The 24,058-nt window shown below is 48.9% G+C and overlaps 2 protein-coding genes across 11 annotated transcripts in view; one reads left to right on the top strand and one right to left on the bottom strand.

Annotated features, from left to right (window-relative positions):
- The window catches only part of ACSBG2 (acyl-CoA synthetase bubblegum family member 2), a 29,410-nt gene extending 9,117 nt beyond the window's left edge, over positions 1-20,293 (bottom strand). The window contains exons 1-11 of one of the 9 annotated variants that reach the window (XM_021378522.1): positions 20,062-20,293; positions 15,238-19,867; positions 14,291-14,570; positions 13,382-13,451; positions 12,616-12,724; positions 11,695-11,924; positions 11,016-11,124; positions 8,388-8,434; positions 3,532-3,661; positions 1,099-1,178; positions 546-772 (exon numbers count right to left, since the gene is read on the bottom strand). In XM_021378522.1, the coding sequence (XP_021234197.1) occupies positions 546-772; positions 1,099-1,178; positions 3,532-3,656 (432 nt within the window). In that variant the 5' untranslated portion in view covers positions 3,657-3,661; positions 8,388-8,434; positions 11,016-11,124; ... (4 more) ...; positions 15,238-19,867; positions 20,062-20,293. Of the gene's footprint in view, positions 1-545; positions 773-1,098; positions 1,179-2,157; positions 2,302-3,531; positions 3,662-4,011; positions 6,573-7,404; positions 7,498-8,387; positions 8,435-11,015; positions 11,125-11,694; positions 11,925-12,615; positions 12,725-13,381; positions 13,452-14,290; positions 14,571-15,237; positions 19,868-20,061 lie in introns of those variants that run through there. The other 8 variants (XM_021378521.1, XM_021378523.1, XM_021378524.1 and 5 more) reach the window with 8 other exon arrangements.
- RFX2 (regulatory factor X2) overlaps positions 21,191-24,058 on the top strand; it is a 56,139-nt gene continuing 53,271 nt past the window's right edge. For both annotated transcript variants that reach the window (XM_021378515.1, XM_021378514.1), the window contains exon 1: positions 21,191-21,335. The gene's annotated coding sequence lies outside the window, so the exon portion shown is untranslated. The remainder of the gene's footprint in view (positions 21,336-24,058) is intronic.

The raw sequence follows: 24,058 nt of genomic DNA, 5'->3' as shown, positions 1-24,058 counted from the left end.
TCAAGTCTTTAAATCTGCTTCAGCCATTCTTTTGCACCACAGAGAGTGGAAGTACGCACACTGGAAGATACCACGGCATGAGTGGAGAAAAAAAAAATATATGGCTTTAACTTCAGGAAATAAGACTTTCTAAAATAAAGCAGGAAGTACATGTACTGTTGGTTTCTCTCTCGGAACGCCTTCATATCCAACAGCACAAGCAAATGGCTCAGCTGGTGAGAACATTGAAGTTGGACTCACAGGCATTCCTTCAAGTTTTTTCCTGGAAAGATGAAAATGTTCAAGACCTACGAGGGGCTCTGCCCAGGTTTGCCACATGCCTCAAATACCTTTCCCTCAATATAACGTGGAAACAATTTGTATGTGTGTACAAAAACACTGCAGTAATCACCAAGATGTTCACGGCATGGTCAAAGATTTTCCTGTCACTGTGAGTCTCATCTACTTTCAGAGAATTTGCAAGCTCAAGATGCAGCTGAGTACAGCTATTTCAGCAGTTACACTGGCTGAACATGCATGTGGAGTAGAATTCAACAAAAGCTCACCTTCAGAAAGCTTTTGGCTGCTTTCCAGCACTTGTCATAGTACATCTTATACGTAAGTTTTACCCACTGGCCACTCTTCTTGGATGCAAGAGCATAATAATCACCGTATTTGCTAACAGCTTCTTGGAACAGTTCATGAACAGTCTTTGGTGCCTTGCTGCCCATGCCCTCCTCATCCATCCTCAGTTTCACTTCTCCATCTCGCTGTGTTGTCCACACGCTGGAGGCTGGAGGTAAAGATAATCGTTCAACATCTCGTATTTAGAAATTCCCTGCTGCCGTAATGGAAATATAAATGGAAGCAAATGATAACAGTTCCCTTTTTTTTTTTTATTGTTATCAATTAAAAGGAGGACTGGAAGTAATACATGATTACCTGGTAGATATGCATTAGTCAGTGACATTAGCTCAGAGCACACTTGTGCTTTAAAGTCTATGCTTTGGATGCTTCTGGAAAGACCATCCTACACTCCTTCCATGGTTATGGTTTTGTAAATCACTCCCTCACTTAAATAATAATTTTATGCCCGTAACAGTAAATAAAAACACTTACATGTTAAACCAGTCTTGTTCACCTGAGATCTCCCTGTCTTAGGACCTTCAGCTGGCTCCATGTTGCGGACCTCAACGGCTCTGCAAGGCAAAAGCAATTAGCACTGGACAGGCACCGAAGAGGCTGAAGAACACCTGAGGCATGCCTGCTCCATCACTTAATTGTATAAATCCTTGTGTGTCAAACAAAGATTAGTGGTTCCTGACGTTCTGTACTTGGCTTAATTAATTTTACTAGCTCAGGCTGCATGGATATAGGAACAAAACAGGCCTGCCTAAGCACGTGTGCAGTCTTTGCCTGTCCTGCTTTTGAACCTGTGTGTGTTGCTCTATTTGTAAGATACGCCGGTATCAGGTGAGGACAAAAACAGGTTTGCAGATCTGGTGCTTTTCTCTGACCTGTACCATGCGAGTCTAAGTGAAGGCAGCAGCCCACGAGGCCTTCCTGCTCTGCAGTGCAGCAACCACTCCAGCAACCCTCTGGGAAAACCCACAGGGATTTCCTGCAGAAGGTAAGGCCAGCTAAGAGCAGGAAATTGATTTAGCAGGAAATCCTGTTCTTAGGTATTCCTAATAAAGTTAGTCCACCAGGCTCCCACCAGATGTTTGTGAAGTAACTGAAAGGGCACTCTCAGATGTGTCCCCTCTACTTCAGCTATGCTCCTTAAGGAGCTTGCACTGTGGTTCCAGATCAAAGTGGCCCTTTTTACTTTTAATCTTGCAAGATTTGGTAAAACACCTCCTGTCTGCCTTGGTAGAACGGTATTCTTACTCTGATCATTTCCAAAACTGACTTTCATAAAGCTTTAAGTGATGAGGACATGGAATAATTAAGTCACAAATCCAACTTCCAGGCAACAAATTGGAAGCCAGACCCTGTGAGATTTGGTATCTGAGTCTCTGTGTTCTGCCCCCAGAACAACACCTCCCACCTTCAAACTACAGGCAGATGACACTTGTTCCCCTACCCTGTGCAGACCCCACTTGAACCATCACCTCAGCACTAAGGCCCAATCTTTACTCCAACCAAGATCACATTCCAGAGAAACTACAGTTCCATCTTGCCTTGCCAACAGCCTTCAAGGGGGACTTCTGCTCAAGGATGTCATGATAGAGTTTGTTCCTTCAGGCCATTACTCCTCCCCACTGCAACACTGAGCATGCAGTTTCTTCCAAGCACTCTGGTACTCTAGAAGGGTCTGCCCATGACATCACAGAGAGGGCTCACCAAGTTCTGTCTACAGGCACAGCTTTCTGGCAAAAAGATGACTCAGTAACTGTCACTAACCAGGATGCATTCAGTCCCATGCCAGCCCTTTAGCCTAACCCCAGCAGGGTGCCAGCCAAGCCTCATGTTTGTTTCTCTTTCTGCTGGATCAAAGCAGAGATAAATTAGCCACAAAGCCCCACGTGACTCTCAGTCTAAACAGTAAATTGCTTCCCTCCAGTTTAGGTTTTCTTTGTATTTCTAAGGGATACTAAACAATTATGGCTTTGGACATATGATAGGATTTAAGGCACAGAGCTTTGATGTAGCTACTCCTGTGTACTGTCCAAAAGCAGAATCACATCTACCTAATGTGCAAGGAAACATAAATCAGCTTCCTTTACTTCTCCCAAAGGGATTACAAGATCTTCCCCAGTACACATTTCTTCATCATTACTGAGAACAGTTTTCAACACAGATTATCCTTCAGTTGCAGTAGATCTGCATCATTTCTGCACCTGCTTTTGTGGTCAAAGTATGGAAGCGACTCAGTTATATGAGAAAAAAAGAAACCCTGCAGCTACTTCCCTTACAGCGAATCAAAAGCCATCTTTTCCTCCTCCTTAGTATAGATATAATTCCAATACAGCCCCTCCCCAAACAGGTAAAGAGCCTTGGAAGTCTGTTAGCTATACCCCATTACACTTGATTGATACTTGATTATTAATCTGCTCTTTAGCATGAGCTATTCAGATTAAGAGAGGGACGTCCAGGTTGCCTAGTTTAGTAAAAATCAGCACAGGTGCTGCACACAAGCTGTCCCTCCAGGGGCACACCCTGGTCTACACTGCAGCAACGCTTCACAAGCGCACGTAGTGCTAGCTGGGTATTTGATCAGCATCCTCCCAATTACATAGAATTAACAATTACCTGGAGTTCCTCTGCAAGAAGTCATCTTTCTGGAGCTGCAGAACATTCTACCATTCCTACGCTACCTCAAGCTCTGTAGTCTGTAACCACATACAGTAAAAATAATTCTGTTCCTCCTTTTCAGGGGTGAGGTCATAGATTCAGCTTCTGGATTTTGTAAGTAGTAACAAAGGTTTGAAATTTATTCTAAAAATCGGAACGTCCCAATTAATCTAAGTAAGGATGTTTGAATACAAGCTATGTGCTGTGCATACAGGTAACGACAGAAAAAAAAATAAGATCTGAAATTAGACCAACCCAGCTGAAGAGTCGATGGTGATATCGTCCAGCGACACCTCGCTGCTCCCTTGAGCATCCACATTGAGATAAGCCACGGGGACCGGTTCTGCAAGCGTCGAACGCGCATCTGACTCACACAGCATCGTCCCTGTAAAAAGAGGGGTTTTTTAAACTAAGATAGAATGGAACACTACAGCAAAATCAGCTTTAATTGATGGGACTTTCTGACCACGGCAAACCCAAAGCAGATAGGATTCAAGATTGCTACATTTGCATTAAATACGGTAAATTCTATCATCAGACAAAGTGCTCTTCGCATTACGCTCGGTGCACTCGGAAAGCCTGAGGAGAATTAGATGACACATCCACTCTCACACTTAAAAACGAGCACGACAATGACAGCTTTGAAAAAGCACTGCGAGGTTAACATTTACATTTCGCACTCTTTCGCCCCGCATCTTAAGGCTCAGCCCTCAGCCCTCCCCCCCATTCACCCACCGCGGGGCTCCGGCTCAGCCTTGCAACGCATCGTCCACGCCTTGGTGCAGCCTCTCCGAACGAGCGCCGACGCGTAATATCCTTTATTTTTAAACTAGCGCCCATGAGGCAGATCTAGAGCATCTTATGTCATGTGCTCCCTGCCTTGCAATTGGAAGCGGCCCGTCACCCCACACCGCCGCCTAATGAGGAAGCTCTGGCCCCGCGCCTGCTTGCTGTGCTCTGCTCTCGGGGCGTAGGAGGTTCGGGGCTGCTCCGCGCCCTGCGGCACGCCTTGGGGGGACACAGCCCCCCCTGTATGTCTGTCCTCAGGGATTTAAAACCTGTTCTCGTAGGAATCAGCGCTCGGCAGCAGCTGCATCTTCAGCGCTGCTTTCAGCCCTTCGTCATTAAGGGGTTTCGTCATCTAAATGGAGTATTTTCTAATGCTGAAAGCAACGTTGGTCTCATTTCGAGGTTTACAGTCACTGAAGGCTTGCGATGCTCACAACTCGACAGGCCGAGCTTTAATTGTTTCCATGAAAGTGATCAGAGGTGAAGCTTATCCTTCATCTTAATGAAAGTGGATTTTAGCATGCCGTTTCAAACCTCCATCAGGGCAGCTGAAAGCAGGCAATGCAAGGAGCACCTTTGTCTGAATGACGACAGATACTAGCAAAAGGAAAGAGACTTTCTGCTAATGAATCAGCTGCGGCCACACCGGGTCTGGAGGAAGAAGGAACTGTGCAGCATCCTGCTGCTGACAACAGTGGAGGAAGGCACGGCCAGCCACAATTCACAGCATGCAAACCTGCTTTCCTGGGATAGGAGCACACCCCCCCTCCAATTCCTCATCTGCACAGGGACACAGCGCTGCTCCATTTATGCTCTGCTCCAGGCTACGATTCCCAATTGAAAAAACAGTGCCATTCATAAGCAGCTGAGAGAGGGACGTCTCCAAAATCCCACCTCAGAAGCACTAAGTGGCAAACGCTGCCCAATACCCCACTCTAAGCTGAAACACCACAGTGTGTTCTTTTCATTTTGTTCTTTGTATAAGACAGCTGGGAGAAAACACGCCTTATCTCTGCGGAGTAGCCTAGTGCTCGTAGCACGGTGAAGCACGGGTATCGCTCCCTCCCCAGCCTGGAGGAGCTCAAACCCACGTCTCCAAGAGCGTGCCAGCTTCTGCATGGCACAGCGCCTGCTCAAGGTGCCACCACCAGCCCTGCTGTGTTCCGCCCCGCCGTGTTATCCGCTGAGCCCCCCCAGACTCTGGGGGCAACCAGAGCGTCTGGTTGGTGGCTGAGGGTCACAAGTGCGGGCAAACCGGACGTGGGACAAAGCTCAAGGACACGAGGCTGCACAACCTGGAAGCCCAGGGAGAAGCAACACTACTCCACGAGGACCTGGGATTGTCAAGGAGAATCGAGATGTTAATGCCATGCGGCCCTGAGTGTCTACAGAAGAGCAGCACCCGCATGCACAAGCAGTAGCAGAGTTTTTGGAGTGCCCGAGTACACTCGTACCATGAAACATCAGCACATAAGCAGACGGCCAAAGGGCAACCTAGCCGTGTGACATCCCTTGTGAATGCACGGCGGAGGAGACCCAAGCCAGCCATGCATTTTATACAGCAAATGTAGGCTAGGTACAAAAACAAAAAAGCCAACGTCTGTACTCTCACCAGCTCTGTTAAGCAATTTAGCTATGGCCCTGTATTTTGTGATGCTTTGCTCCAACCACAGCTGTGCTGCACAAACCACCCCGTGACGCACACACTTCATTCCCACGGCAGCTCCATGGGTGGGGGAGCGGGATCAGGAACGATCACGCGCAATTTGTGGGGGAATTAACCCACTGCAACGAGCCACGGTTGTTAGAAACACGAAGAACACACACCCAGAGAAAAGCCTGGCGAGAGAAAGCTCCCCTTTAATTACGCCTGTGCGAAGGCATAAGTCATTTAACTACCAACTGCCTTCTGCTTTGAGCGCTATATCCTAGGAGACCTGCAAGTTTATGAACTATTTCATGGAAACAGCTGTGGAGTTCCTCTTCCAAAACAAAATAAAAATGTGACTGCGTGCAGACTCACGGCAGCCGGAGCTACAGAGGTGGAGGCTTCATTTATAATAGGATCTGAATATGCCTTTACTCAAAACGCATGGAGAGCTTCAGAAACATCCGTTCAAATTAAGATTACAGCGTACGCTCATCAGTCATCCTAACACTCGCTACCATAAGCCTGCTTTGCTCCCTGCTGCTGTTTTCTTTTCCTTTTCCTCACGCAGACAGCACGCCTGTGTCCTTACTGCAACCATCACACCACCTCACCGGGAACCTAGAAACAGAATTCCATCAAAAGTGAAAGCTGGAATTCTTGCTTTCTCTGAAGATTTACCAAGTGAGGAAACGGAGCCTTTGCAACCCACTTTTCCCCTCTTAAACTTCACTTTTAAAGGAGCAGTGACATCGGCTTTCTGCGCGCTGTAACTTCTCCCCGGGACAGTCCCGCAACCCCACAGCACGCTGCAGGGTGGGAGAGAAACCAAACCCAGCCCTAGATGGGCGAGTCCATGCCAAGGAGCGTGCCCTGAAGATCTGACTGCAGACACCAACCCCGCAGAGCCAAGCCTCGGGTTAACCAAGGCGTCCACAGAGCTCAGCGGAGCAGATCCAGCTGCAGTGCCTCTTTCCCAGCCTGACTCTTAGGAGGGCCGTGTGTGCCTGCTGGGCCCGTGCTTTGCAGCTGTTGTGCCACGTAGGCCACGGCATCACTGGTTGCTCAGCTCCATGCAGATTGCTTCTCCAGCAGGCTGGGACCGTCAGGGTGAGCTCCCCGGCGTGACTCACCGGCTGCCTCTTCCCTAAAGGGCTGCTCCTTTTACCGTGCAACGTGCAGTTGTCTGCAGAAGGGAAATTCCCTCACACACGGTCAGAAAGCACAGAAATACAAATTCGGAGACAGAGTGCCAGCTTCCGCTGTACCCAAGCCGGATTTTCTCTCTGCTTTCTCTCAGACTCAGAGCCATCCCAACACCAAAGCATCCCCAAACACCCGAGTCCCTGCACGGCGTGTCACCGTGTGGGTGCAGGCTCCTTCCTGCAGACCCGGACCGCAGGGCCCCCACAGACCACCCCGTCCTGGAAGCCGGGGACGTTCTCGTTCCGTTCCCTTCCAACCAGCGAGCTCTCGCTATCCACCCGCATACGGGCAGCTCCCGACACTTCAGCTCCATTTAAAAGCACCTCGTTGCTAAAAGAAGGCTTTGAGGAGTCCGACCCCTCCCCACACGCGTGATTTTCTCGCAGCCATAGCTTTTTCCACGCGGGACCGGGCAGCCCCTCAGCGGCACCCGCCGACCCCCCCCGCCCGCTTCCCTCAGCCCGCCCGCGGGCACGCGCCGTTACCTCAGCAGCGGGGCGAGCGCGCGCAAGCCCAGCGCGACGCGGGAACGGCCGCCGCGCGCCGCCACGCGGGGCTCTTTAGCGCGCGCGGGAGAGAGGGGCGGGGCCTCCGCAGCCGCGCGCTGCTCGAAAGACCGCGAGGCCACGCCCCCCTCCCCCGGCGCAGGTCACCCGCGGTTATTGACCCCGCGCCGCCGCGACACGTGGCGACGGCGAGGTAGCGACGCGCTGAGCACACGGCCCCTTCCCGGCTGCGGGAGAGGGGTGAGTCAGCCCCGTGCAAAAGCAGCGAGGAAGGGAACGCGCTGGAAACACCCGTTTCCTATCCGTGCTGCGAGGGAAACCCCCAGCGAGCAGAGGGGGAGAAGTGGTGTGATCATTGCTCACAGGAAACGGGCTCGTGGGCAGCGCTGCCGCTCAGAGCGCCGTGCGGTTGCACCCTGGTAACAGCACCGTGCAGCCTGGCTGCAGCGGCCTGTGCTTCCCTGCCTCCCCCTTCACTTCTTTTATTTGTATAAAAATGGTCAGGTAAGCCTTCAGTTCTCAGCTGTTTTTAGGCTGTGAAGTTGCACGACAGCCAGTGTTGTGTTTATCCTGATAGCCAAACAGCTGCATCCTCGAATGAGTTATTGCTGCTGTCCTGCCAGCACAGACCAAGAATTCCCTAGCCTTGTTTTTCCTGCATATTCCTCTCCCCCACGCCTCCACGCTCCACAGACATTCCTCGCTCCCTGTGGGGCTCAGGGCACGGCTCGGGTCCTGCCAGCAGCTCAGGGACACAGCTGGAGCAGCAGCAGGTGCAGAGGAGAGGATGGCGCTGAGAACACTGCAGCTGCAAAACAGCCCCAGCACGGAGCTGGGCGCTGCCAAACCGGGCCCGGGAACCTCACAGGGCGAGCTCTGCGGATTCGCAAACCCAGGAGCTGTTGCTGTTATGGCTGCCTGCCACGTCTTGCAGCATCTCCGCCCTGCCCCGGCTACCTCACCTGCTCCTGCGTAGCTTGTCCATCTCCATCCAGATGGTGAATTAACTCTGGAAAGCGAGGATACAAACAACGCAGAATAATCAGAGATTGGGTTAGAAGGGACCTTAAAGCCCACCCAGTTCCACCTCCCCCCCAGGCTGGGCTGGGTGCCCCCCACCAGCTCAGGCTGCCCAGGTCCCATCCGTGGCCTTGGGCACCTCCAGGGATGGGGCACCCACAGCTCTGGGCCTCGCCACCCCCTGAGCAAACTATTTCATCCTCACATCCAACCTCAGCCTCCCCTCTTTTAGCTTAAAACCGTTCCCTCTTGTCCCATCACTGTCTGCCCATGTAAAAAACAAATAAATTATAGTAAATCGCTCTCCTTCCTGTTTATGAGCTCCCTTTAAGTACTGGAAAAAACTGCAATCCAGAGATACGGGGACATCTGCAGAGTTAGCAACCCACTGATCCTCTTACTCCAGTTGTGCCCTAATCGTTAACCAGTACCCGCTGTGCTGACAAAGGGCAGATAGTTCTTGGAGACCCAAAAAAAGATTCAGTGGCACAGCCCAAAGGTTAACTGATGTGGCAGGAGTAACCAGTTCTATTTTGGATGATGGCCTGAGGCAGCAAATGACCTGGGGCAAGCTGCTTTTTTTTTTCCTGTTTGTTTCTCAGACTGAGGTTGCAACACTAGAGAGGTAGATGTCCACGTGTGTGCGAAGTTGAGTCCTGGGAGCGAAGGGAACCACCAGCAAAGGATGAGATGAGAGCACAGCGTGTGATCCACAGCCGCCCTGGCTGCCTGCAGGAGCTCAGCTTCTACCTCCTCCTACCAACGGGCACAGCTACACGAACCGTTGCTATTGACAGGCCTAACCCTTTACAAACAAAGATGGAGTAGCCAAGCTTGAACTCCTGGGGGTGGCAAATGCACGGCAGCGACTGCACCCTTTGTGAAGGATCACCTCTGTGGGCTCTACGTTTACGAACAATTAACTCAAGCAGAGTCCCAGGGTTCTCACTTTCCAGGACAACAAAAGCAGGTTGGCCCAAGCACGTCCAGGTAACGTGAATGCTGTACACAACTGCTCGCCTGGGGTGAGCTGCAGCACTGGCTGGCTGGGCCAGGCCACACGGAAAGCTCTTTGCAAGCAACAGCTGCTCAGATCACCAGCTTGAGCCTGACTCACTAAATTCTCATGCCATGAAATCTGCAGCCAGTGTGAAGTGTATATACTGACACGCTGGGGCAGGGGGGAAGCGTGAAATACATGTCGTAGTCTTGCACTTGTATCTACATCCTGCATAGACATCTGCAGTCACTGGGATTTGAAAGGGTTTTATTCCAGTTTCTCATCTGGTGCCAGTCAGCATAGCTGTGCAGAAGCAGCCGTGTGCTGCGGCACATCTCCTGCCAAGATCAACATCCAAAGCAAAGCTGGGACTTTTACACTAAAGGCCCAGATAAGTAAGCACAGTGCCTTGCTGTTTGCATCTGTAAAGCACACCTAACAATTGAAGCCAGCTGCCTAAATGATCAGTCCGTATCAGGGCTTTAATACAGATTTCCCAAATTAACGGAGCTGTCAAATCCTGCTATGGAGTTCTACTTTCAGTTTGACACGGATCTGAAGAACGGTCACATCTGCTGTCCTGACCAAAAGGGATCCCAAAGCACCAGGGATAACAGGGATCTTGGGTGGGGGGGAACAGGAAGAGCTCTTGGCTACAGAGTCTGGCTATGGAACAAGCTTCGAGAAAACACCAGGCAAATCCAAAGTACTCAAGAAATGCTAAAAAAGGTTAAAAACAAAGAAAACCAAGAATTGGGAAAAAAAAAAATAAAAAAACACCACCACAGCACACCTTTCCCCTTTGAGAAGCCTTTCCATTATTCTGTTGGTCTTAAAAGCAACACAAGAAGAGATTGTGGGAGAGGAGGAGATGGCTGCAGGTTAAGCAGCCTCCAGTTCTGCCGATAGTGCAGGCTCAGCTGAGGTGCCAGCAGGGGCAGAGGCATCTCATGAGATGGGAGAGATGTGGGATAAGAGCCTCAATAAGATCCAGGATAAATGCAGATTGGGCCCCTGCACTTCATGCTTGTGCATGCCAAATCACCTGACTCCGGTTACAAAAACATTTCCTGTGACTTACAAAAAGCGCTGGAAAAAAAGGTAATAAATTCCATTTGCAAATTCTTTCCTATCCTAAGCGAAGAACCAGCTCTTAATACAGCTGTGGACACACGGAGAAAGTGGAAATAAGTTCCTTGTTTAGCTAACTCATTCCCCCATATGGAACAAGTTGTATCTGCCCACTTCTGTGACCCAAGGCAGCTTACACAACCTACCACTTTCATCACCCTTCCAGTTCATCCCTGGCATCGGATCTGTAAGCTGTTCTGGGCTAGCAATCCTCTAATAAAGTTCACAAATTTCCAGCTCCAGAGTTACTGGTAGCAAGTGACTCAACCCAAAGCACAGCTGCACCTCAGTTCAATGACTTGAAAGATAACAGAAGGGCGGGGGGCAGCCAATGCACTATTTTATCAGTTCCTACATGAAGGAGAATGAATGCACTGAGAAAACAGCACAGTAAATAGAAGATCACAAGGAAGGATGGGAGACAGAGGAGTTTGTTTACCACACAGGCATTTCTCAACTTCAACAGCACGTGTTATCTTTCCCACCAAGGACTTGTAACATCCTTCTGGTCATGTGAAAGAGTCTACAGCAAACAGGTGTAGGTATCTCTGGAGAACAAAAGGAAAACAACCCACTGAAATCCTAAATTAAAGCCTAGATGCATATCAGCTGCACAAATCAGTGCAGCCTTAGCAAAGGTACAGAGTCTTCAACAGAACACACCAGGTGATAAGGGGACCTTCAGCTGACTCAGTAAAGCCAGTTTATGATAACAGACCCTCCTACAGTTTGGTTCTCATGAATGAAACCGTAGCAAACAGTACATTTGTCCTGTCTGTCATAGGCACAAACACCTTGTTATTTTTTATTGCTCATTGAAACCTGCACACGAGTGGATTGTGGAACAGCACACTATAGGTAAAGACTGTCTGCTGGTTTACAAAACATACTCGTGTAAAACATAGTACATCACATCCACATTCACAAAGAGTGAAGGGTAGTGGAGGATTAGAATTTCTTGTCTATAGTCATTTAGTTTGATGCTAGCTGTCACTTCTCTTTAAAGAACTTGTTTGTCTTCCCTGAACAGTAAGGCTAAAAACCACGCTAGGATGTTATCTATACCCACAGGTGATTCCACTCTTTCAAAAGAATTTGATCCAAAATTAGATACATACAGAAGTTACACACGGAAGAGTGAAGTTGCTCCCAGCAGCTCAGAAAGAAAAACACAGCTGCATCTCAGGAACTTCTGTAAAGCATTACATCTTCCTCACTGCTGCAGGATAAAAACAGCAGGCTTGCTTTCCTGATTACCAAGTCAGGAGACTTTGTTGCAATGGTGTCACAAGGTTTACCAGGCCTAGAGCAGAACAAAGCTGTGTCCTATCCGTCCTCACCATTTAAACTGTGTTGTAACCAAAAAAGAAAGAGGATGAACGTGTAATTACAGTAAGACACGGAACATGCACCCTCACTTAATTACAACAGCCTAGATATCATCCTGTGCCCTTTAAGGCAACATAAACAATACATCTGCTGATAGTGAGCTGACTATACTTGGACTGCAGTGCAATACCTATGCCCTAATCATTCAATCTTAAATGTTAATAATCCATAGGGCTACTTACTATTTTTGTGTATTTTTATAAGCAACCTCACTAGAAAAATAAATAACAGAGCTTTAAAATGCTTAGTCATAAATACATTGAACTTACCCACACAAACAACCCAAACCTTTCTGTTTAATTGTTCTAAACTTCAACATTTTGTCACAGTTCAGGAGGGAAGAAGCGACTTGAAGCACTGAAAACACTCACAGGAGAGACAGATGGAAGGCAGCTTCCTGCCATGATCTGGATTTCAGAATAATTCAAACCCTACACGTTACACTACATCAAGTGAGAACAGCCACTCAGTCTTTGCTTGGAGGTTGCCCTTCCTATGGGATAGCCAGCACTGCCTACAAAGCTAAGAGCAGCACAATTTCAAGCATTTTGTGTTGAAGAAAACTGCCCCTCAACAGCCTAACCTGATGGTTTAAAGAAATCACTCTATAGCAGCTGGAATAGTCAGCACCTCTTGTTGCCCCCACTTACCTTAGCTGCAGTTTGTGGCATAGGTCAGCCTCACCTTGCTGCCAGCATGGGCTCTAAAGCCAAGCTTTGCACGCAGATGGCCAAAGCAAAAAGCACATGTACCTTTCTCCTGCACAGATGACAGATTTTGGCAGTAAACTGAAGTGCAAACAGGAGGACAAGTGCAACAGAGATCACTACAGCTTGTCTATCAAAGCCTTAAAGACTCAGCTATACCTCACTTACATACAACCAAGGTAGTGTGCTGCTATCCTTCTAGCAGACCACCAACAGAAACCCAGCAGTCCTTCCTGCATGAGTGAGAGCAGAGTCAGCCACATGAAGCAGCAGATCACAGCTTTTTAAGACCCAGCAGGACAAGGAGTGAAGAGTTCATCCCAAGCTACTACCCCCCAGCTGGTGACTGTCAGCCCTGTTGATTTGCTGATGTGCAAATATTTGCTAAGTCATTTCAGACAAAAGCAACTGAAATGTCTTACGTAATGAAAATAGCTGTCCTAAATTAGGGCACCTGGTTTTACCTGATACTAATTTTGGTGATCATTTCTCATTTTCACTGCTTTTAACATTCACCACCAAAAGGCATGCAAAATGGTGCAAATTTAGGGCAGTAATCTTTTCACCAGCATATCTGAAAAGCATCTGGCCTAACTGTGAAACACCCAAATAGCTGGTTTGTTCCAAGGACTGATTTCACACCCCTGCAGACTGGGCAGCAGTCACACATACTGTTGTGTCAGAATAGAAATGGAGAAAATAACTCTACCTGTAAGGAAATAAGAAACTGATGAAGGTGTAACATCTTCAGCCAGATGTTGTCTGTTACTAATATTAAGCTAGAAAAAAAAAACATGTAAGAAACAAATCAGGTTGGTTTTTTTTTGACAGCGTAGCTGCATTCATGCAAGGCATTTTTAGAAGTGGCAGTAACAGCTTAGAGGTAGGGATTTTTCAGTTTTGTTTTGGGGGGGGTTTCTTTTTCTGCAGTCTCAGTGAACACTGCTGCACTGACTAAACAGTAATATAAGCTAGGTGCTCGTTGACCTTGCCTTCTAACAAAGCACCTCTCCTTGGTGGCTCCTCTGTCCTTTGGGTGAGGAAGTTGTTGTTGACGCACTCCAGGAACCACCTGGATTTCTTATGAGCTGCTTCCTGACCTGGCCCTTCGAAAAAGCTTCTCTCTCCCCACTGCAGCACTCCAGCTGTGGGAGCTGTCCCACCACATCTCTGTGATCCCAGCAGGATTACGGCCCTGCAGCTGCACACGTATCTCTACCTCACTAAAACCTTTATTTCCCATATTTCCTGTATCAATGTACAAGCTCCAGAAAGGTACCCGGTGCGCTGACTTTCTAGAAAGGGTTTGTGGGATTTCTCTAAGTGCCTTGCAGACACTTCCTTCCTTACATACACGTGCCTGAGGTGACCCCACTTAAACCCTGTTTTGTTGAACTTGTGTTCCATTCCTGCCATACCACCCCAGTGACCCTGTCTGTCCTTCCCTCCCAGGATTGCTGGTTTCTCTCTTCTAACATGTCTGTGGTTGTATGGAAAACAGGGAGAGTCATTTAAACTCCTTGCAACAGAAAGGAATTTCTGCGTTTTACAGAAGGGAATTTCACTGTTCCACTAGAACCTTATGCCAGGACTATTCAGTCACTGAGAGTTTAATTACCTAAGTGCTGCCTCCATCCAGAAGCTGTGTTGACATACGCTGTATTGATTCAGTTATATCAATATGACAGTCATTGTCCACATCCAAGCTTTGGATGCATCCTCTCCCAGTTCCTGTGGGTCGAGGAGGCACCGCTCCCTGCTGGGTGTGGCACACAGCCCCATCTCAGCCAAGGCAGCGGAACTGCTTTTTTCATGGGAATACTCAATGTCCAGGATTTCCAGCCAGCCACGGCCACACCAAGCAGATAAAACTCCAGATAAACACTTCGTCCTTTATTCTGCTGAAAGGAAATTTCAGGGGTCAAGAGAACATTTGGATTTCTGGCCATGCTAAAAAACAACGGTTGGGGGAAGACACAAGGTTGAGACTAGCAGCCTGTTCAGAGTACAGCCCAAATCCACAGGACTTCTGGGCTCACTCCGACCAGCATCCACCTCTGTAAGCAGAGCACAGTGCAAACAGCTACACCAGGTATTGTATGCTGCCTCCAGCCTTACTGCACTGTGCATTTTGCTGCAAACTGTTGTGAAACTTGCTGCTAGCCAAAGGAAATCCATAAAGGGAAAGGCTAAATGCCCTTTCTTTCTCTCATCTTCTGGGCTCACCAGTTTTCTCTCAGTTTAGATAAGGCTGAAAGGAAAGCAGCAGTGCTCCGGTGTACTTGCATGACAGGACAATGCCTGTAACATTAGAATAAGTGCAGCCCTGAATTCACTTTCTTGCTGAACAAACACACAGGCAGAGTGTGTTGGCAGAGGGCGACGTGCATGATGGTGCCATTGGGAAATTCCACAATGGCTTTGGAAAACCAACTCTCAACAGATTTGTTTTCCTAAGTCCAGCCAAAAGCACGGAAGAGAGCTGTTATTTGACCAGCAGCAAATTCAGAAATTTATGATGCAGAAGACAACATGCCCGGGGCTACGGTTTGAGCAGGCACTCACTCAGCAGAATCAGCGTGCAGCGGTGCTCCAGACGTGGCAGCTCTGTGCAGGAAAAGCCACTGTTCCAGTTTGCTGTCCATCACTTGAAGGGGTTTCCCCAGGAGTAGCTGCGTGGAGATTTACTCTGTTCTCAAGAGATCACTCCTGAGCAGCCACCTGCCCACAAAAATAGAACTTATCCCATCTGCATCACAAGTGAAAATCACTGATAAGTTAAATTTGTCACTGATATTATGTATATATTACAAAAATCTATTAGCTTAGACAATCTTCTTAGCTTGCACTGGATGATGCTATTTATGCCTTGGTAAAACAGACAGGTGGAGCCACCAGTTCTGACTCCTCATATTTTACATCAGGTGCACAGAGATTACTCAGCAGTAAAATCTGACACTGATGGGTGAACTTGACACAGAAAGCTTTCAGATAGTAAAGTGCTGCGTGGGCTGGCACCTGTGTAATGAGAAGGATTCTCCCCATTAGAACTGGCTGAACACGAGCAAACAATTTTTTTTTTCTTTTTGTTTAAGGAAAAAGAAGAAGACAAAAGGCTTATTTTTTTTTCTTGATCTGGGAAAGTTTTCACTTTATCAGTAAAACAAGGCAATAATTTCATTGCAATTGCATTATCAGCTACCAAAACTGTATTGTGCACAGATAAGCCTGAAATTTCAAAGGATGATGTTAACTTTGCAGGGCATTTGCTTTCATGAAAAGACTATTTTTTGTCAAAATTTCCTTTCAGTCAAACTAATTCCAGCAGTCCTTGTGCAGCAATTATGAAACAGGATTTAACTGTGTTCCAGCTGCCCTCCTGTGGGTAGGAGATAACTGCAGCAATCATGATACCTCACCACCAGGCCTAGTTTCTTCTCTTTCTTCACCCACTTTCTTAAAACGTGACTAATTCACCAGATCCACCTTGGTACTATCCAGGTTGAAATGAAAGTGATGAGGTCTGGCTTATGCAACAGGTGCAAGAAAGAAGGAAAAATTAATTCCAGGGACCAGCTTGACACAACAAATGACAGACAGGTCCTAATTAAGAACAGCAATCCTATGATTATTATCCAGCCTCTCAGGAGGGAGCTGGCTAACTTCCAGGGTTCAAGGTGCTTTATCAAAGGTTGTATGTTGGGCATTATTAAACATTTTAGGACACTGCTGGCAGGGTAAGACAGAGAACCTCTGCTTTGGATTTCATACAATAACTGACACTTCTGAAAGCCTAAGAACATATCAAAATGTTTTAGATGCGTTTTGCAGAGGTGCAGATGCCACGCAAGGCACAAAACAAGAGAAACCTGCCCTAAAAGCTGAAGCAATAACAGATCTGCAACAACACATTGCAGGCAGAACTGAGCTGTGAAGGACTGCAGGCACTTCTTGAGGATTTCATTAAGCTCTTAATAAATTTGAGCAGTGATCCAAAATAAACACGGTGCAATTCAATATGACCAAATGCAAAGTACCCTGCTTAAGCAGGAATAAGTGACCGTGTTAGTGAAGGAAGAAAAACAACTACTTACATAGCATTTCTGTAGGACAGACCTGGATTTTTCTTAGCAAAAAAGAGTGTTGCTTAATGCAGAAAAGAGAACTGGGGAGAAGAGAGAGCAATCCTCAGGTTAGCATCAGGTGCTGTAAAGAAAAAGATGTAAATCTGGTTCCCATCTCCCACGTGTGAACAGAACAACAGGGAGGAACTTACTGCAACAAGTGAGGTTTAGACTGGAAATGGGGAGGGGGGAATTGCCCAGCTTACAGGAAAAAGCTGGCCTACCCTGGCTAAGGAGAGGTTGGGACATCATCATTTAAGATGCAGGGCTTTAAGAGAAGGCAAGAGTAAAACCTGTCGGGTACAATATATGTAAATAAGTCCTGGTTTTTGTTGATTTTTTTGTGTGTATCAGATGATCTCTCACAAACTTTTCATAGTCTATTTTACTGCTGATGAATAGATGACACCTTCGTGTAAAAGTTGATTTTTTAAATAACCTTGCTGTAAGGACTACACTCTGTTTAAAGAAAAGTGAATTATTTTTCTTTTAACTTCTGGATGTTGCACCCAGCGTGTCTTTGAGGCTCAGGCACACAACACTGTCCTGTGAATTTTTCCACATACTAAAAAATAACCTCAACTTTGTGGACAGATCAGATGCAAATCCACAAGCCTTCCATGTTCCTGCGACGCTTGGCCTCTCTGATTTACGTTCTCACTCACTTTCTCTCTCTTTCTCCCTCTTTTCCAGTAACCCTGTTCCTGATACGTTAGGTAACAACACCAATAATCCTGTGGGTTTGGAGCTGACTGTGTTATTGGAGTCTCCATGGGTACAAATTCCACACACTTCCTTGGCTTAGGCTGTGACATACTTTTCAGAAAACGTTACAGAAAAGATCATCATAAAACCCTTTATTCCACGTCAATGTGATGCTTCTCCTTGTTCCTGTTAACACATCTAATGGAGACTTTTCTCAGCCATTGAGAAGAGCATGCAGTGATTTTGCTGTGTTTCTCTGAGAGAAAAAGGAGGAAAACAAAACTCAGAAGTTTTCTGTAAGGCTTTGTAAATGCACTGTTTTCCTTGGCAGCACCTGCTTTCAAAAACTGTTCAAAGACTGAGCATGTATCAGTTTTCATTACGCAGGGCTTACTGCTGGAACTAAAATGATAGAAGTGGGGAACAGAGTGCTCCCCTCTCCTCTCAAAAGCTCTTGTGAGCTCAGGTCTGTGCTGGATTCCTTGGTCATTTTAACCTTGAGAGAAGTGCTTGGGATGCAGAACTGGGTGAGCAAGGCATGACGGCTCTGCAGCAGGCAGGCTGACACACACTCCTGCTCCACTTACCTGCAGTAAGAGGCAGGACGTATCCCTGCTTCTTTTTAAAGCTGTACTTTAATGATTAATTTGTTATTTAGGAGCAAAGCTGTACCTAACCTTGAGCACAAAGCCAGGACCAGTATCATCACCATTATCACCATGACCCTTTTGTTGCAAAAATAAACCTTTTAGAATTTGAACTTGTCACCTATTACCAACGCGAGGTGACAACGATTAAAAGCTTCTTGTAAGTAGCAATGTCAATGTTACCTTCACCATCTCTTTCTTAGGGACAGACACAAAACAGCCTGCATGCAATGACAGAAAATAAGAGAATTTGGCTCTTCTTTGCAGAATGTCTGGAACAAGATGGCTCAGCAGGAGCTGGGATTCTTGCTGCTAGTCAATATTCATTTCCAAGGGAGTTGCTTTAACTACCTGGAAAGGTTTGTATGCACTGATTTGTTTTTACAGCAATCTGTATCCAGAGGACCATCGCCACCCAGCAGAGGGAAAATGTGAAGTGCACTACCAAGCAGTCTTTTTCCTCCCCAAGATGATGGAATAAAGCTCACAGTCATGGGCACGTTTCAGTCTGCATGCACTCAGGACATCTGCTGCTGTGGCAGAGGCAAGGACTTCATGTCCAGACTTAAAAATGTATGCCTAAGGCTACAAGTATCCTTCTTCATAGAGCAAACTCTTTCAAGTCTCTCCTGGTCATTTTTTCTCTTCTGGGAAGGGATTTCAAGGAAACAACTCCTGATGAGTTCTGCTGAATTTCCAGCCTGAATTGTTTCCAGGAAAGCACAAAGGATATGCTTGCTAACACCTATTAGCATAAGTGTGGAGGATACATTTATTTACAGGCAGAAACAGGAGTAACAAGGTTGCTGCAGCTTTTGCAGTTCTCTGCATCCAGAGATTTTGCGTCTGTCACCAACAACATAAGAATACCAGCTACATCTTCCAACCACAGACAGACACTGATGTGGTACATGGTTTTCTCCAGTGTAGTATGCCAAAGCCCTGCAATGCCAGTCGCGTGCAAATGGATATCTGAGCAGTGACAGGACTGCAAATTTACCTGCTCAAGGCGGGCGCTGTGAGCTGTTCTCAGTTATCACAGCCAGTAGATGGCTCCTCAGTACGCTCTTTACCCCCGTGCTCAGCAGAGGAAAGGCTTCCTGCTATGCAGCAGCTCGGTCCGAGCCAAGCATTCTGTAGACTGCTCTTTAGCTGGTTCTTTAAAACTTGTGACAAACACTGCATCAAGAAACATTTGTTGTTAAACAGATAACTTGGTGTGGTGTGACAATTTATGCTGTTCCTACCCTTATCCGTCACATCCCCCAGGCCTAACTTCAAGCACTCCAATCGTTACTCCATCCACAGAAGAAGTGCAGCCCTTTCTGAGGTGAGAAATGGAAGCTGTGCAACTGCATGGGGCAATGCTACACAACAATTTGCTTTTATTTCTAAAGACTTTGCATTAAAACTGTCTGCATCAGCTGCCTGTACTGCACTCCAATCCATAATCCTCTGTTTGTTATTTGTGACTTCACAATTGGTCGCCATGGAAACGATTTTGATGTCATGGAGAATTATTAGTTCAGGTAGGGAGAAATCAGCAGCAGAAACAAACGAACTCTTTGGAAACAAAGAACCTGTTTACATGCAAATGTTGCTGTGCGGAAGGGCGAGGGAACAGAAATGCAGCTAATTCAAGGAGTCTGCTTCCAGCTTTTTGCCAGTCATCCACGAGCCAATGGGAACTTTTCAATACTGAATATAGGAAAAAACAACCTAAAAAAAAAAAAAAAAAGAAAGAAAGAAAGAAAAAGAAAGAACACAGAGCTTGCAGGATCACCGATTTGTGTGGGGCCTCCAGTTGCAACCACAGTATAAACCACATGCTCATCTGCACCTCGTGCCATGCCACGGGCAGATGACAGCCTGTGCTTTGGGTGAGAATGGGGATGCCCCTCCTCACCACTTACCTTCCCCATGGTCCACCTGCAGGACAGAGGGCTGGTGCTGCTGTCTTAATGTGGCAGAGATGGGTCGTGCTCTCCCTGGCCCCTCTCCCTGCACACAGCTGCCCTGCTTTGCTCCTCCAGCCCCAGCCCTCCTGCACTCATCACCCACTGTCCTGCTCCGCCAGGCACCACAGGGCCCCTCTCCTCTCTGTCCTCAGTCACCTCAGTGCCAATCTCATCCCAGTCACCTCAGCCCCATCTTGCCCCCATCCCCACAGTGCCCCAGCTTGGCCCCATTCTTACCCCACTGCCTCACCCCCAGTTCATCCCCACACTGTCCCCACTGCCTCAGCCCCATTTTGTCCTCGTCGCCTCAGTCCCTCACTCCGCTGGCATCTTTCACCCCAGTGGTCCACAACCACCTCAGTGCCCATCTCATCTCTGTCACCTCAGCCCACCACCTCAGTGCCCCCATTTGTCTCACCTCAGCCCTGTGTTGTCCTCATTATCCCAGCCCCATCCTGTCCCTGTTACCTCAGTCTCATTGCTCCAAGCCCTTTTTGCCCACAAACACCTCAGCGCCCATCTCATCCCTGTCACCTCAGCCCTCCACTGCCCCTGCCCCCAATCCCTCACCCCCACCTCGTTCCCACTCACCTCGACCCCACATTGCCCTCACTACCTCAGCTCCATCTTGTCCTTGTCACCTCAGTGCCCCCACTCCAGTCCCCGCTCAGTTCACCCTCACGTTACCCCCACTACCTCAGCTCCATCTTGTCCCCGTCACTTTACCACCGTCTTTCACCCTCATTACCCACAATCACCTTAACACCCATCCTAGCCCCACCACCACCACCACCTCTCCCCTCTCTTGTCCCCGTCATCCCGGGCCCACGTCGCGCCCTTTTCCCGCCCGCCCCACAGCGCCTCCCGCTCTCCCCCCGCTCCTCCCTCCCTCCTCCCGCCGAAGCGCCAAAGCGCCCGCCAACTCTCAGCCCCGCCTTCCCCCCGCCACCATTGGCTGATCCTCAGAACGTCCCGCCCTCCTTTTGATCGACAGCTTCTAAGCCAACCAGCGGCGCCGCCAGGCTGGCCACGCCCTCTCCCCTCCCTCAGAGGAGCGGGCGGGGCCGGGCGGTGACGCGCGGGGAGAGGGTAGCAACAGTTGCCTCGAGACCCGGCGCGAGGCGCCATAGTGACCGTAGCCCTGGAGACTGTTCCTTGCCAACGGGAGCGGCGCGCAACCCCGGCGGCCGGAGCGCAGCGCGGCCCGCGGAGCCCGGCGGGGAGGGCAGGTGAGCGGGGCCGGCCGGAACCCGGGGCCGGTCGGAGCTTTCGCTCTCAGGGAGGGACGGCGGAGCGGGACGGGACGGGACGGGACGGGCCCGGCTGTGGGAGGTGTCCCGCTGCTCGAAGGGACGGGGAGCGGGAGGGCTGAGCGGGGTGAGGCCTCGGCCGGGCGCCGTGGGGTGAGGGCGCTGCTCGGGCCGCCCCCCGGGGCCCGCTCCCCTCAGGGAAAGTTCCGGGGCGGAGTGGTGGTGGTGGGGGGGGCCCGGCCCTCGGGTGTCCGCTCTGGTGTTCCGGCGGTGACACAGTGACAACTTCAGCCCGCTTGGCTTTGGGAATTCTTGATGTATTCGCGGGTTTGTTTGTTTTTTTTTAAAATTTATTATTATTATTATTATTAACGCGTGTTAAAAGGAAAAAAAAAAAAAAAAGCGTTAGAGCTCGGCCCGGAGCAAACGTCCGGGAGCAGAGTGAGTTGTGAGCACCGGGGAACTGGGAGGGAGCGGGGGGGCACCGGGGATGCGGGCTCTGGGGGCGGGGAGCAGCGCTGGTCCCGGCCGGAGCCGCGTACCCCAACCCGGGGCTGCGGACACCGCCCGCCCGCGGCCCCCGCCCCGCTCCCGTTTCGTCCCGTTCGCTGTGAATAAAGCACGCTGCGGCCCCGGAGCCGTCCCCTGCCCGAGCAGGGCTCTGTGTGTGTGTGCGCCTGTTTCAAGCGTGAGTTCCCTGCGCTGGGATTCAGTCTTTCCTTTCTTTGACGTAGGGATGAAACTTCATTTCTTTTCTGGGTTTGCTTTTGGAGGGAGCGAATCGTACTTATCGGGGCGGAATAAAGTATGACTTTGAAAAATGCTTCATGTTTTTGCTCTTGGTGTATCCTTAAAGTGACCGCGCTCGGCTTCAAACCCGTTGGTTAGCCAAGGTTTTGTCATCCGCTCCTACCCAAACTTTTCAATCCTCAGTTACAAACCCTTAGAGAGCACAGAGTCATTGCTGATATGGGGGGGTTGGGGGGAGGCGGAGAAAGAAAATAAAAACCAATCAAAATGTAAAGCTCCTACAACCTGAGGTTCATTCTGCTCCATTTGACTTCCTGCGAGGGTTTGTATGAGTTCAAGATGAACCCATCCACTCGTAGGACTGAGCTGTGGTGTGGGATGCTGACGTCAGGGTTGGGATCGGTGGGCTCCCACGGAGGCTTTGCTGTTTCATTTTGAAAGTCACATTAAAAAAAACAGAGAGAGAGAGAAAAGAAGCTGTCTCCTTACCACTCGATACTGTTGTCACTAGGGGTATGAGATTAGTTTGAACTTTGCAGGGCATTTTACGTTTTGCCTTTTGGTGCGTGGGGTTATGAGTGCGCTCTGCTTTTTGTTTTAAGCCTAGAGTTTGGGTTCTCATGGCTGATCCTGTGCAGCAGGGCTTGGGAATGCCTGTCTTTCCAGAAGGAACCTGGGATCCTTGTGTAAGAGCAGGATCTTGGCCTGAAGGGTAAAAACACATGCGAAAGTGGGGGTTGACAGCTGGAATTTCTTTGTCCCTACTTGCCTTCTGCATAATGGGAAAAATACCAGTGAATCCAAGGGTGGTGATAAGGAGCATCCAGTGCAACAGAGGAACTCCAGGTCTGTCAGACTTCCCATTGGTTCCCACGGGCAGTCCCTGCTTTGCATTTCCTGCTGTGCCATTTACATCTCATGAATTCCTCTTGTGGCACCATGTCCCTGTCCTGGGGCCCTGTGTGCCATCCCTGTTTGCTGTGGAAAGGCCCAAGAGCATGAAATCCCAAGGCTGGGCAGCAGCAGGGGCACGTGCTGCTGGAGAGCTGGAAATAAATGGCGTGGCTGTGGCTACAGCCCAGGGCAGCAAATCCGCCCTTACTCTGCAATCTGCCCTCTCAAATTTTTTTGAGTTTTGTACGTTTGTCACGTAGGTTTGCATGGCTGGCGTGCAGGTTGAGGCACAGCCTCACAGCGTGACATGGCACAGCGCAGCAGGGTGGGAGGGAAGGGGCTCCCACGCCAAGGCTTGAAGCTGAATGAGATCTGGAGAGTCAGCATTAACTTGTGTGTTAGGTAGATATCCGTGTGCGTGTGTACTTGCATGATGGGACAGCAGAAGTACACTTCTTGTATCCTTTTGCTTGTGTGAGTGTGAAATGGCAATTTAAGGCTGTAATTCATGAAGACATGAGCAGCTATTACCTCCGATGGTACTGACAGATGCTGCGTGTCCTTGCTTTCTGTTGGGGTAAATTAGAATCATGGCATGGTTTGTGTTGGAAGGGACCTTAAACCACCTCCCCCCCTCCCCAGCCCCAACTCCTGCTGTGGGCTGCTTGCCCCCCATCCAGCCTGGCCTTGGGCACCTCCAGGGAGGGGGCACCCACAGCTTCTCTGGACAGCCCCACTGCCCTCACAGTGAGGAATTTCTCCCTAATATCTAGTCTAACATGCTTTCTTTTGATTTGAAGCCATTATCCTTGTCCTGTCGCTGCACCTCCTGATAACGAGTTCCTCCCCAGCTTTTCTGTAAGCCCCTTTAGACCATGGAAGGCCGCAATGAGGCCTCCCTGGAGCCTTCTCTTCTCCAGCCCAAACACCCCCAGCCCTCAACCTGGCTCCGCAGCAGAAGTGTTGCAGCCTCTCAGCATCCTCCTGGCCTCCTCTGGACCCGCTCCATCAGCTCCACATCCTTCTTGTGCTTCCTCAGTGGAGAACACTCGTTGCCA

The sequence above is a fragment of the Numida meleagris genome, chromosome 27, assembly GCF_002078875.1.
Source record: "Numida meleagris isolate 19003 breed g44 Domestic line chromosome 27, NumMel1.0, whole genome shotgun sequence".
Taxonomy (NCBI): Eukaryota; Metazoa; Chordata; class Aves; order Galliformes; family Numididae; genus Numida; species Numida meleagris.
Note: the sequence above shows the minus strand (reverse complement) of the source record. Positions and strands in the feature narration are given on the sequence as shown.